Consider the following 13,092-nt stretch of genomic DNA (forward strand, 5'->3'; position numbering starts at 1 on the left):
CCCCATCAGGGGACCCCAAAGGCTCCTCTTGGGTTTTAAGTTTCACAAGCTGGCCTCCTGTTGAGCTTGACAGCCAGGAATACACCAGCTGGGTCTTCTGAATTTCCAGCACTGTCTCTCTGTGGGAAGAAACTTTGCACTGAAGTGCAGTAAATACAGCTGCAATCCTCAGCTGGGAGTTTTCTTAACACTTACGTTTGAGCAAAATCTAGACACAACCCCTGCAGTCAAATCTCTTGACCCATTTTTTTTTTTAAATTGTTCCATGATGAAATGCAATATCAGAGTTTAATTAGAATACTATGAAAAATAACTAATGCGTGGAGCCCTTGACTCTTTACTAGGTGCTGCAGTAAGTGCTTCACTTGTACTTGCTCATTTAATCTTCACAGGAACCCTGTGATGTAGGAACTATTATTATTACCTTTTTACATATGAGGAGACAAGCTCAGAGAGGTTAGATGACTCACCCAAGGTTACACAGCAAGAGGCAGAGCCAAGGTAAGAACCTAGGCATTCTGCCACTGCCATCAGCATTCTTAGCCACTTACCATGCTCTGCTGCCTGTCTCGAGAGGAGAAGGTGAAGGTCAGTGCTGGGGCATAGACAGCCAGGAGCTATGCAGGTGGCAGGGGCACTAGTGCTCTCAGAAAAGGCAGGAATGGTCCCTGATGAGGACCATAAGCAGATGGGCCTGACAGATGGTGAAGTGATCTGGTGGGGCCCAGGGGTTACCGCCCTTCACAGCCAGCCAGAGGGGATAGGGGAGCCCTTCTGGGCACAGACAGGCATGTGCCCTCCTGGATGCACCCCTAATCACAGAGAAATACAACCCAGCAGGCTTCATCCCTGTAGATCTGTCCACAGCTGGCTCTTCCTGCCCCTCCTTCCCTGCAATCTCCTCCCTTTTCCTACGGAAGCGTCACCCTTCCACCTGGGCTTTAGAGCCCATCCTGGAGTTCCCACCTTCTTCCTCCATTGTTTAGATCTCTCTTAATCCATCCATTTCCAATACAGGGAACTCGGATAGCCTTCTCTGGCATAATAGAGAAAGAGTGCATGACACTCTACCTGAGTGATCTCTGTGAAATTTAGAAACCTGCAGGAACCCTAACAAAAACTGGCAGGTCTTTGCAGAGACGATGTCCTCATTTCCCACCTTTGTCTTGAATGGCCGGAGACATAATTTGTGGTGGAAAGAGCTGGATGAGAGAATCCTCTTGTGATGGCTTCTGTCTCCCATCACAAACAGCTTTTCAGCCCCTTGCTCTTAGCTTAATTAACATTGTCTACTCCGCTTTCAGGCCTCAGCTCAGCCTTCCCAGACCCCCACAGACTCTGCTGCCCCAAAGCCCTTCTCCCATGCCTCACTTGGCCTGGTCTGCAATCAGCACATCTCTTCCCACATGTCTGCCCCACGTGAGGGTCAGGGCTCTGTCTGTCCTGCCCTCTGCATGGCCTGCATGGTGGCTGGCACAGGGGAAGCCTTTGGTAAACTCTGGTGCGATGGATGAATAAGCAAACCATTCCCTAATCCAGCCCAAGAAGTAGCACCTTTGGGTACTGAGAGGCCAGCACAGACCTCACGGCAGCTGGGAACTGCTGGCCGCCTGCTGGCCAAGACAGTGTCCACAATGGGAATGAGACTTAGGACCCTCGAAAGGGGAGGCCCTTGTCATTTCATTCAGCGAATGGCCTTTCTGCGTGCACACGTGGAAAGCCCCGATAGCTTGCTTTTGGAGCCGCTTGGCATTGCTTTCCTTCAGTGCATCGTGCTGAACCCCAGGCCCATGGAATATCCTAAACGCAAATAAGAATGTACCGTAGCCTGGGCACGGTGGTGCATGCCTGTAATCCCAGCACTTTGGGAGGCCAAGGTGGGCAGATCACTTGGGCCCAGGAATTCAAAACCAGCCTGGGCAACATGGTAAAACCCCATCTCTACAAAAAATACAAAAATTAGCCTGGTATAGTGGTGCACACCTGTAGTCCCAGCTAGTGGGGGGGCTGAGGTGGGAGGATTGCTTGGGCCCGAAAGGTGGAGGCTGCAGTGAGCTGAGATCACGCCACTGCGCTCCAGCCTGGGCAAGAGAGCGAGACCCTGCCTCCAAAAAAAAAAAAAAAAAACCACCACCACCAACAATAGCAACAACAACAAAAAAAACAATGTCAATGTCCTGTGGAAGTTGGCCTGAATTTGGAACATGCTGAAGGCTGGAAACAGCTGTGCTTGGCGTGGCCATGGCGTGCTTCCTCTCCCACACATTCCCTCCCAAGCCTGTAGCACCCTGGCCACTGCTGTCAGCCCCCAGAGGGCTCACGGCATTGGGTCCCTGTCATGCAGAGATAGGTCCCATTTCAGACTCACAGATCTGTACCTGTCTCCCTCTGTGAAGAACCCTGTGGTGCTTCCCATGGGGGCCGCAGGGCAAAGTCCGAACTTCTTGGTATGGCCTGGGACACCTCCATCCCTGCCCTCCCTTAACACTCCCCACTCCCCTTGACCCCAGGGCCCTTGCACAGCATGTCCCCTCAGCCTTCAGACCCCTTCCTTGGCTGCCTGTGGAGTTTCTCCCTCCCTATCAACCCTCGGCTCAGCTGCCCTTCCTGCAGGCAGCCTTCCCTGGTCCCGTGTGTGTCATCCCCAGACCCCTTTCCTCATGTGCTTGTCGTCTGCACTACAGACTGGCCCCGATATCTCCGTTTCCACCATCCCCTTCCACGGCCTTTCTCTTATCTGCCAGCAACCCTGTTCCTTCTCTTCAAAGCCCAGGTTAAGCATTTCCTCCTGTGGACAGGTGCCCAGACACCCTCGCCAACATTCATGCTTCTCTCCCCAGGCTCCTGTATCTTCACCAGCACCTCCTTCAGTGGGCCTCTCTCAGAGCTGTGATAGCAACAGCCCTCACCTGCTAGGGTCCACACTGTGCTAGGTGGCTGTGCAGTCATCTGGAGGGATCTGAGGAAGAGCAAGACTGAGTGTGGCTTCCAAGGTCACACTGAGGAGATGGAGCGGGGTCCAGACTCAGGTCCTTTTGGAAGCCTGTGCTCTTCCCACTGAGCCTACCGCCTCTTTCCCCTCTGGGCCACTGCAGTTGATGGGCCTGGCTGGCAGGGACAACAGGGCAACTCATGGGGTGTCACAGCCTGCAGATCTAGCCTGGCTGGAGTGGGAACCCTGAGAAAGTTTGTTGGTGTGGTGAGCTGCCTGCAGGGTGGCAGAGGGGAGATAGGCCCTGCCTGACTCAGCGGAAAGCTTCCCCGGCTCGATAGACCCAAGCAAGCCCTGCCTACCAGGAGGCCTGAGTCCCCACAATGACCTTACCCTGCCTTGGGCCAGCCCCAGCTGGCACCCAGCCTCGGTGGCTGAAATTCCTGAACCAGATCAGGGCCATTTGGAAAGAAGATGTTGCTCCACATTCTCCTCTCCTGGAAGCTGCAGTGCCATTTTGGACAGAAAGAGGATAATCAAGGATCAGCCTACAATTCTGAGTTGCCACTTAATCAAGGGTGTACAAATTAATGAGCATTCTTTCCTCCAAATTACTTTTTAGTATGAAGGTTTGAACTCCTGGACATCCTGGCATCTGTTTGTTTGTTTGTTTTTGAGATGGAGTCTCGCTCTTGTCGCCCAGGCTGGAGTGCAGTGGTGCGATCTTGGCTCACTGCAACCTCTGCCTCCCAGGTTCCAATGATTCTCCTGCCTCAGCCTCCCGAGTAGCTGGGATTACAGGCACACGCCACCATGCCCTGCTAATTTTTGTATTTTTAGTAGAGACGGGCTTTCACCATGTTGGCCAGGCTGGTCTCGAACTCCTGACCTCAGGTGATCTGCCCACCTCGGCCTCCCAAATTGCTGGGATTACAGGCATGAGCCACCGCGTTGGGTCCTAGCATCCACTTTTAAGAGCAGTGAGCTAGGAATGGCTCTGCAGGTCGCAGCCCCTGCAAATGGGGAGAGCTGTTTGCATAGCCCCGCCCCACCACTGTCTCCTCCCCCAGGATTCCTTCTGCAGGGCTTCGGAGTCTTCACAACCAGAAGTGATGCAAAAAGTCAACCTCTTTTTGTCCTTTGGAGTGGAGGGCCCTGGAATGTGGCTCTGAACACAGAAGTGCTCCTAGGTGACCACCAAGGGAAAGGAAAAAGCAGCCACCACATTCTCCGCCTTCTCACAGGCTCAGGGATTTGAGGAATAATAAGAGAAACAAGAAAGAATTCCCAGGTCTTGCAGGACCACTTTCATAACTGCTGATCACAGAACAGCAAAATCGTGCAGTCTCAAGTCTTAAATGGTGACAACTGTGGAAACTGAAGCATGGACTAGATCGAGGACAACAAGGGGGAATGACTGTTACTTTTCCTAAATGTGATAATGGCATGGGGCCCTGTGTGAAAGCCTCTGTTTTGAGTCCTTCCTCTTGGGCAACCCAGGCAGAAGTATTCAGGCGCATTCAGGATCGTGGTGTCTGCAGTTTACTTTCACATGGTTCAGCCAAAACAAGGTATCCACTTCATGACATTGGATTTGGCAACAACTTCTTGGATATGACACCAAAAGCACAGGCAACAAAAGAAAAACAGATAAACTGGACTACATCAGAAAGAAAAAAACCCTTATGCTTCAGAGTACATTATCAGCAGAGGGAAAAGGCAGCCCACAGAATAGGAGAAAATACTTGCGAATTATATTTGTATATGTGGTTAATATCCAGATAAGGGGTTAATATCCAGAACATATACAGAACTCCTGCAACTTAACAACAAATAACAAACAACCCAGTTAGGAAATGAGCAAAGCAAACGATGGGCCAGACAATCCTAGGCAAAAAGAACAAAGCTGGAGGAATCATGCTACCTAACTTCAAACTACATTCCAAGACTACAGTAACCAAAACAGCATGGCACTGGTACACAAACAGACATATAACCAATGGAACAGAATGGAGATCTCAGAAATAAGACTGCATATCTACAACCATCTGATCTTTAACAAACCTGATGAAAACAAGCAATGGGGGAAGGACTCCCTATTTAATAAATGGTGCTGGGAAAACTGGCTAGCCATATGCAGAAAATTTAAACTGGACCCCTTCCTTACACCATATACAAAAATTAACTCAAGGTGGATTAAAGACTTAAATGTAAAACCCAAAACTATAAAATCCCTAGAAGAAAATCTAGGCAATACCATTCAGGACTTAGGCACGGGCAAAGATTTCATGATGAAAATGTCAACGCCAATTGCAACAAAAACAAAAATTAACAAATGGTATCTAATTAAACTAAAGAGCTTCTGCACAGAAAGGGCTTCTGCACAGCAAAAGAAACTATCATTAGAGTGAACAGACAACCTACAGAATAGGAGAAAATTTTTGCAATCTATCCACCTGACAAAGGTCTAATATCCAGAATCTACAAGGAATTTAAACAAATTTGCAAGAAAACAACAACCCCATCAATAATGGGCAAAGGATATGAATAGACACTTTTCAAAAGAAGACATTTATGTGGCCAAGAAACACATGAAAAAAAGCTCAACATCACCGATCATCAGAGAAATGCAAATCAAAACCACAATGAGATACCATCTCACGCCAGTCAGAATGGCGATTATTAAAAAGTCAAGAAACAACAGTTGCTGGTGAGGCTGTGGAGAAATAGGAACACTTTTACATTGTTGGTGAGAATGTAAATTAGTTCAACCATCGTGGAAGACAACAGAAACACCATTTGACCCAGCAATCCCTTTGGGTATTACTGGGTATACACCCAAAGGAATATAAATCATTCTATTATAAAGATACATGCACACGTATGTTTATTGTAGCACTATTCACAATCGCAAAGACATGGAATCAACCCAAATACCCATCAATGATAGACTGGATAAAGAAAATGTGGTACATATACATCATGAAATACTATGCAGCCGTAAAAAGGAACAAGATCATGTCCTTTGCAGGGACATGGGTGAAGCTGGAAGCCATTATCCTCAGCAAACTAACACAGGAACTGAAAACCAAACACCACATGTTCTCACTTATAAATGGGAGCTGAACAATGAGAACATATGGACACAGGGAGGGGAACAATACACACCGGGGCCTGTCAGGAGGAGGGGCACGGGGGGAGGGAGAGCATCAGGATAAATAGCTAATGCATGTGGGGCTTAATACCTAGATGATGGGTTGCTGGGTGCAGTAAACCACCATGGCACATGTTTACCTGTGTAACAAACCTGCACGTCCTGTGTATGTATCCTGGAACTTAAAATAAAATTAAATTTAAAAAAAAGAAAAAGAAAAACAATAGACAAGAAATAGGAAAAAGAAAAGAAATGGGCAAAGGATCTGAACAAACATTTCTCTAAAGAAGACATACAAGGTCCCAGCGCAGTGGCTCACGCCTGTAATCCCAGCACTTCGGGAGGCTGAGGCGGGCTGATCACCTGAGGTCAGGAGTTCAAGACCAGCCTGACCAACATGGAGAAACCCCGTCTCTACTAAAAATACGAAATTAGCCTGGTGTGGTGGCACGTGCCTGTAATCCCAGCTACTCAGGAGGCTGAGGCAGGAGAAATGCTTGGACCTGGGAGGTGGAGGTTGTGGTAAGCCAAGATTGTGCCACTGCACTCCAGCCTGGGCGATGAGAGAGAAACTCCATCTCAAAAAAAAAAAAAAAAAAAAAGAAGAAGAAGAAGAAGACAACATACAAATGTCCAAAAATCACATGAAAAGACACTCAGCATCACTAACCATTAGGGAAATAGAAATCAAAGCCACACTGAGATGCCACTCCATACCCATTAGGATGGCTACTATCAAAAAACACAACCTAACAAGTGTTGGCGAGGATGTAGGGACACTGGAACCCTTGAGCACTGTTGGTGAGAATGTGAAATGGCACAGCCACCGTGGAAAATGGCAGCGTGGTTCCTCCAAAATTACCAGCAGAATATGACCCAGCAATCCCACTTCTGGGTACATACATACCCAAAAGAATGGAAGCAGGGTCTGGAGTAGATATCTGCACCGCCACGGGCACAGCAGCGTTATTCACAACAGCTGAGAGGTGTCTTTGAGAGAGCTTTGCCCAGGCTATGTTCCCACGGAAGCCTAACTGAGCCCACATCTTTCTTTCCTCCACTGCCAAGGCCCTACTATGTGCATGTCCCACGTACCCACAAAGGTACTGAGAAAGAAGCTCAGTTGGGCCTGCTGGACACAGAGAACTCCTCAGTGTGTCCTGTATCTTGCTGGCAGCTGTGGCTTCCCTGACAGTCTCTGCAGTCCCTGGTTTTCTGCTGCCATTAAAGCATCATACTTCCAGGATCTGCCTGTCATGAGCTCACAGCCGTTTCTCCCAGCCTTGGTGGCTGGCAGGAGTGGGATTGGGAGCGGGTCCAGAGCTGGAACATCTACAGAGGGTGGTGCAGGGCGCAAAAGCAACGTAGAGCAATTCACACGCTCCCTCACCACCACCCCACATGGAGCCATATGCCCAAGAGACTTTCTAGTGCCTGTTGTTTTTATAGGGCATTGGGAAATTTTTAGCTGCAAATACTGGTAATAAGACTGTCTCAAATAGACAAGTATATGCCGTGGGGAATGTAAGTGATGAACGATAGAGAGCCACAGAATAAAATCTGCTAGCCAAACCGAGTTTGCTGGAAGGTTCTTAGCTCGTTCTCGGAGGGAACTCCCGTGGAAGGCTGTGTCCTGGGGACAGTGTGGGAGACTGAAGCCCATCTTTAGCTGTGGTTACGCTTAAGTCGAAGGCCTCAGCACGGCCGAGCTTTCCAAGACCCGGCAGGAGCCTTCCGAGGGCCTCTGGGCAGCATGGGTGCAGGACAGGCAGGCAACAGGGGGACCTGGAGCCAACTCCTCGACATTGGGCACATCCGAAACACCGGGCAGAGGAGACAAAAAAGGAAGCTGAGTGGCCACTCCTCATGGCTCCTGGGTGCTCAGAACTCAGCATATGGCCTGCCTGAGGGAATATAAACTAGCAGATGCGCAGGAAGGGCCTCGCAGGGTACTTATAAAGAACAGAGACTGGGCTCTAGAAGACAAGTGGCCTCAAGAGATAAGCAGCTGAGGTTCCTAGCGCAAGGTGTGCTCAGAATCATGGCCTCTTTGCCTCCTGTCTCCACCCCTTCCACAGCCTGGGAGAGGAAGCAGTGCATTCCGCCTGAGTATGTGGATGGCTGAGGGCATGGGCAGATGCTGAGCAACCTCTCCTCACCTCCTCCCACAGCGTCCTTGGCCATAGAACTCTTTAGAATCACGTTCAAGGCTTCTCAGAGTAGGAAGGAATTCATCACATTCTGATAAAGCCTTTTTGGGGTGGAATGATTACCATGTCAGTGTTCTGATGTTCTGATCAGGGACCCTAAATATATTGACAAACATAATAAATGTCTGTGTAGCAACTTCTTTGTTCCCTGGGTTTGAGTGCCAAGGGCACTTGGCCCAGAGTAGCTGTGTTCTTGGGCAAGTGACTTGCCCTTTCTGAGCCCACACTTCTACAACTACAAATACTGGTAATAAGACTGACTTCCTGAGGTCATGGTGAGACCAGAAGGGCTCTAGTGTCTGGCACAGAAGAATGATGCCATCATTGTGCATTGGGTAGTGTTGAGACAATAAAAAGTCCTCTTATGCCTTTTTTCCTGAAGGCTTCACACATGCAGGGAGAATGTGGTTCTATAGGGTGGCAGCTTTGGGGCGACGCAAGTGAAGAGAGCCCACTAGCAGTCCTGGGTGGGTTGTGAGAATGCTTGTCACAGCAAACACCAAACATTCTGCTTCTGACATTCTGGCAACAGAGCTAACCCGCTTGCCTTCAGACAGAATTCCAGATCTTCCCTGGGGCCTGTGCACCCTCGAGTCCCAGGCCCCTGCACCCTCGATTCCCGGCCAGTGGCCCATCCCCCGTAGTCCTGCTCACTCAGCTTGTTAGGCAAACATTTCTTTTCGGTTTGAGGCTTTTATAGCTGCAGGGTTCCATGGGAAATGTCTTAGCTAAAGATGTGCCTCAAGACACCCTGATGTTAGATGCCTTTCCCAACACATTTTCCCCTCGGCGTTGCTATTTTTAAAGCTCAGCAGAACGTTCAGAGGGAGACGCAGAGCTGCGGCAGGCGAGGGAGGGAAAGGCGTGCTCTTGATTTTTCCAACTGCAGTCCAGCCTTGGGGCTGACCGGCCACCTCCCTTCCTCATGTCTTCTCAGCAGGGACATTTATTAGTGTTTCTAAATAACTGATAACCTGGGCAGCCAGAAACCTGAGGCAGGAGGGCTCAGATGGGGGCTGTGGGTGGGGCAGGAACAGAGGAGGGGAGCCCCACCAGGTGCTTCCATCCTGAGTAAGACCGAAGAATTTCTCTATTGCAAAAAGGAGAGAAAAGATCTGAAATTGGATGCTTTTAAATAGAGAGGGTTTGGAATCTCTTTTTAGTACCTGTTTTTTTCTTCCTCTTTGCCCGTGTATTTTCAGGTGTTCAGATAAACAACCTGGATTTGCACCTGGGTGCTTTGTCTTAAAGGGAGGCCCCTCCCTCCCTGACCCATCTTTCTCAAACCTACTGTTGTCCTGGCACCGCCGCTACAAAGATTACTGGTTTTACCAGACACCACACCTTCAAGCTAGAGTCATTATGAGGGATGCAGGCAGGTGCAGGAGCCCCTGCCCCACACTGAGTTTCCCTGACAAAGTGGGTCCCGTACAGAGAGCAATGGCCATGGCCATGGGCTGCGTGGACCAGCAATCAATTGTAAAACAGGAAACAGAGCTTAATGATCATAATTACTAGCTAGAGGGAGGCACCAAAGCATGGACTTTTGAATAAAATGGGCTAAAATCCCATCTCTGCCCCTGACTAGTTGTGCAATCTTGAACAGGTTATTTAACCTCTCCAAGCCTGTTTCTTCATCTGTGAAATGGGGTTAATGTCGATCTCATTCATGTCAGGATTAAATCAAACAGTGTATATTTGGCTTTGGTCTTTCTGGGTCCTAAAGTTGTGCTCTTTCACTGTATGAATCTGCTTTTTGGAATTAAAGTTTTTTTCCTTTATTCAGATATTCTTTCAGAAAGACCAGGGGCCACACACTGGTCCCTAATGGGTCCAACCTGGCCCCAAGATGTAGGTTTGGGAGGCACTGTGGGCTTTAAAAACCAAATTATATTAGAATTTTAAATTAATGTGGATGGGTTGGATGGATCAGATGCCCTCTGGCTCCACACAGGCCTCATGGCTTGCTAGAATCTCTCACCAGTCTGATTTTTAAGCAGCTGGCCCTCAGAGGCCTAGGAGTTTTCAACCCCTGATCTAGAAAGTCTCTTTCCTACACACCACGGGCTATTCCTCTTGAGTTGCCCACTCTCTAAGTGACTCAGAGGGCCAGAAGGCCACATTTTATAATGAAGCTAGAGTCCAACAGCCCAAGGAAGTCTGGGAACATCCCCAGAATGCCAGAGCACTGCACTCCACTTCCCAGGGCCCTTTAGGGAGCCAGTGATTCAATGATTTCAAACTCCTAAAGCAAGAGGGCAACTGAGGCAGAAGAGTGGCAAACTTATTTGCTTAATCATGAAGATAATGCTGGTGTCTTCTGGATGCTTCCTACCCATTAACTGCAAGCCCACTCCCATACCCAGACAGAGCACAGCTGGAGACCACACCTACCCACGTTCCCAGGCTAGCCTCACCACTGGCTGACCCCAGGCAAGTCATCCCACGTTATGGGGCTCAGTTTGCTCATCTGCAATATGGGTCTGTCCTTCCTTTGCTACCACTATTCTGAGTTACTCCCAGGGATCCCCTTCCTCTACTCTCAGTGGGTGGGGATGATACTACCCCCCTTTCCTGGACAAATAATCCTGGCCTGGATAATCAGTCAGTAAGAATCAGCCCTGAGACTTTTGCTGGAAAGAGGTGCTGTTTTTCCACTGGGGTTGCTCAGGTAAACCTGCTGGTGGCCCTCTTGGCCTTCACTGGGGGAAAGCCTGTCTGGGAATGAAGCCAAACCAGGGGAGATGAAAGCTGGGAAGAGACCGATGGAGAATAAGACTTTCAACGCCCTGGATCCAGCCATGTCTGAAGCCTTCAGTTCCATTCACCACAAAATCCCTGCTTTTGCTTAAATCACTTCGACATAGGTTTCTGTCTCTTGCAACCAAGAGACTTGACTGGCACACACTCAACTTCCACTGTTGGCTCCTTTCATGTTTAGAACACAGCTCAGGCATCATAGCCAACCCACCCTTTTCACCCAAACCTGAAGCCAACCATGTCTAATGCACCACTGTGTCCTTGTCACTTTGCACAGGGCCTCGGTGAAAGGGCAGCAGAGAATGCCAAGGCTGGAGCCAAAACTCTGATTCCCCATGGGGGCAGCCACCCAAGCTACCCCTGGGGTTTCGGAAAGCCTCTCACCTCTGTCTTATTCCGAGAGAGCACGCTGGAGTCGATGGGCCCGAGGGACAAGTTTGGCAGCACAAGGTTGAGCACTTTCGCAGCAAGGACCTAGCCGGGGAGGGAAAACAAGGGCTGTGAGCACAAGTGGCATCCACACCCGGCTCTTCCGCAGTGACAGTTTACAGTACATTAAGGAGAGTGATGCCCAAACTGAACATCAGCCAGGTTCGTCTCCCAAGCCTGCGTCCTTAAGCCTGCATGCCCAAGGACTCTCCCTTCTGACTCAGCCTCTATTCAGCCTGGCTCTGCTCCACCTTGGCGGAGCTGGTCAGGCAGCCACCGCGCCCAAGGCGGGAAGTCACGTCTGAATTTTGCCCGCTCTATATCCTCCCCATGATCGCTCATGGGTTGTAATTTTGCATCACTGGCAAGAGTTGCCCGGGATGAGCTCTGGCCATTTCTCTGGGGTACTGAAAATACACGGCAGGTGCAGAATCACCCAGATCAACTGAGCACGAAGCAGAACAGCGCGGAAGGGCCCACAGGAGCCACACAGAGAAACTGTGCACCCATTTCTCTCGGGTGGAAGTAGAAATAGCACCAGCTCGATGAGGAGGCTGTGTGGCAGAGGGAAGGAGAGGTGGGTTTGATTCCTAGCTCTGCTGCCTCGTGAACATGGGCTGGGATTTCCACATCGCTGAGCCTCCGTTTCCTCAGCTGCCAGTGGGACCTTGACCCTCCCCCAGAGGACCACAGGGAAGGTGAATAACACCCTGTGTGCAAAAGCCCAGGGAACACAGCAGGAGCTTAACACATGCTCATTGAACTTGAGCCTGATTGAGGCCCAAACCTTCCCACCCCCTCCCCCATCTCTTCTTCTGGATCTCTTGTTTTCCCAGGAAAACAGAGAACCCGGATCTCACACTTCTGCCTTCAGAGAGGGGCTGTTTTCATTTCTGCAATGTGCACAGACATTCGGGGATGAAAGATGCTATTTCAAAAGTGAGCTGTGAAATGCTGAAATTAGAATTGGACGGAAGGTGGCAAGCAGTGAATTCTCAGTGCACATCAAGGGCACAGGGCACGTAGCTCAGTACCCTCGGCAGAGGGCAAGGGCACTCACAGGCACCGAGGAACCACCTTCTGGTGCATTGGGCACAGTTTCCCTATCTTTTTTTTTTTTTTTTTTTTTTTTTGAGACAGAGTCTTGCTCTGTCACCCAGGCTGGAGTGCAGTGGCGCAATCTCGGCTCACTGCAACCTCTGCCTCCTGGGTTCAAGTGATTCTCCTGCCTCAGCCTCCTGAGTAGCTGGGATTACAGGCGCGTGCCACCACGTCTGCCTAATTTTTGTATTTTTAGTAGAGACGGGGTTTCACCATATTGGTTAGGCTGGTCTCAAACTCCTGACCTTGTGATCCGCCTGCCTCGGCCTCCCAAGGTGCTGGGATTATAGGCGTGAGCAACGGCGCCCAGCCAGTCTCCCCATCTTTGCAAAAACCCTGGGAGGTGAGGCTTCATCCTCACTGAACAGATGAGAAAATGGAGGCTCAGTACCACGAGGTCCACGGGAGGGGCCCCGGGCTGGGGGGCCGCTTTATCTTCTTATGCCACACAGCCTGGATTACTACGTCTCTGTCTCTGCTGCTGTCTGTGTCTCTCTCCACAAATG

General features: G+C 49.8%; 1 protein-coding gene across 7 annotated transcripts in view; it reads right to left on the minus strand.

The window, feature by feature from the left end:
* The window catches only part of MGLL (monoglyceride lipase), a 134,422-nt gene that overhangs the window by 10,093 nt on the left and 111,237 nt on the right, over positions 1 to 13,092 (minus strand). For 5 of the 7 annotated variants that reach the window (XM_019023285.3, XM_004036248.5, XM_019023286.3 and 2 more), the window contains one exon: positions 11,441 to 11,530. The exons of the other annotated variants lie outside the window; for them this stretch is intronic. In XM_019023285.3, coding sequence (XP_018878830.1) covers positions 11,441 to 11,530 — 90 coding nt within the window. The remainder of the gene's footprint in view (positions 1 to 11,440; positions 11,531 to 13,092) is intronic. 7 annotated transcript variants of the gene reach the window in all.

Source organism: Gorilla gorilla, chromosome 2, assembly GCF_029281585.2.
Source record: "Gorilla gorilla gorilla isolate KB3781 chromosome 2, NHGRI_mGorGor1-v2.1_pri, whole genome shotgun sequence".
Classification (NCBI taxonomy): domain Eukaryota; kingdom Metazoa; phylum Chordata; class Mammalia; order Primates; family Hominidae; genus Gorilla; species Gorilla gorilla.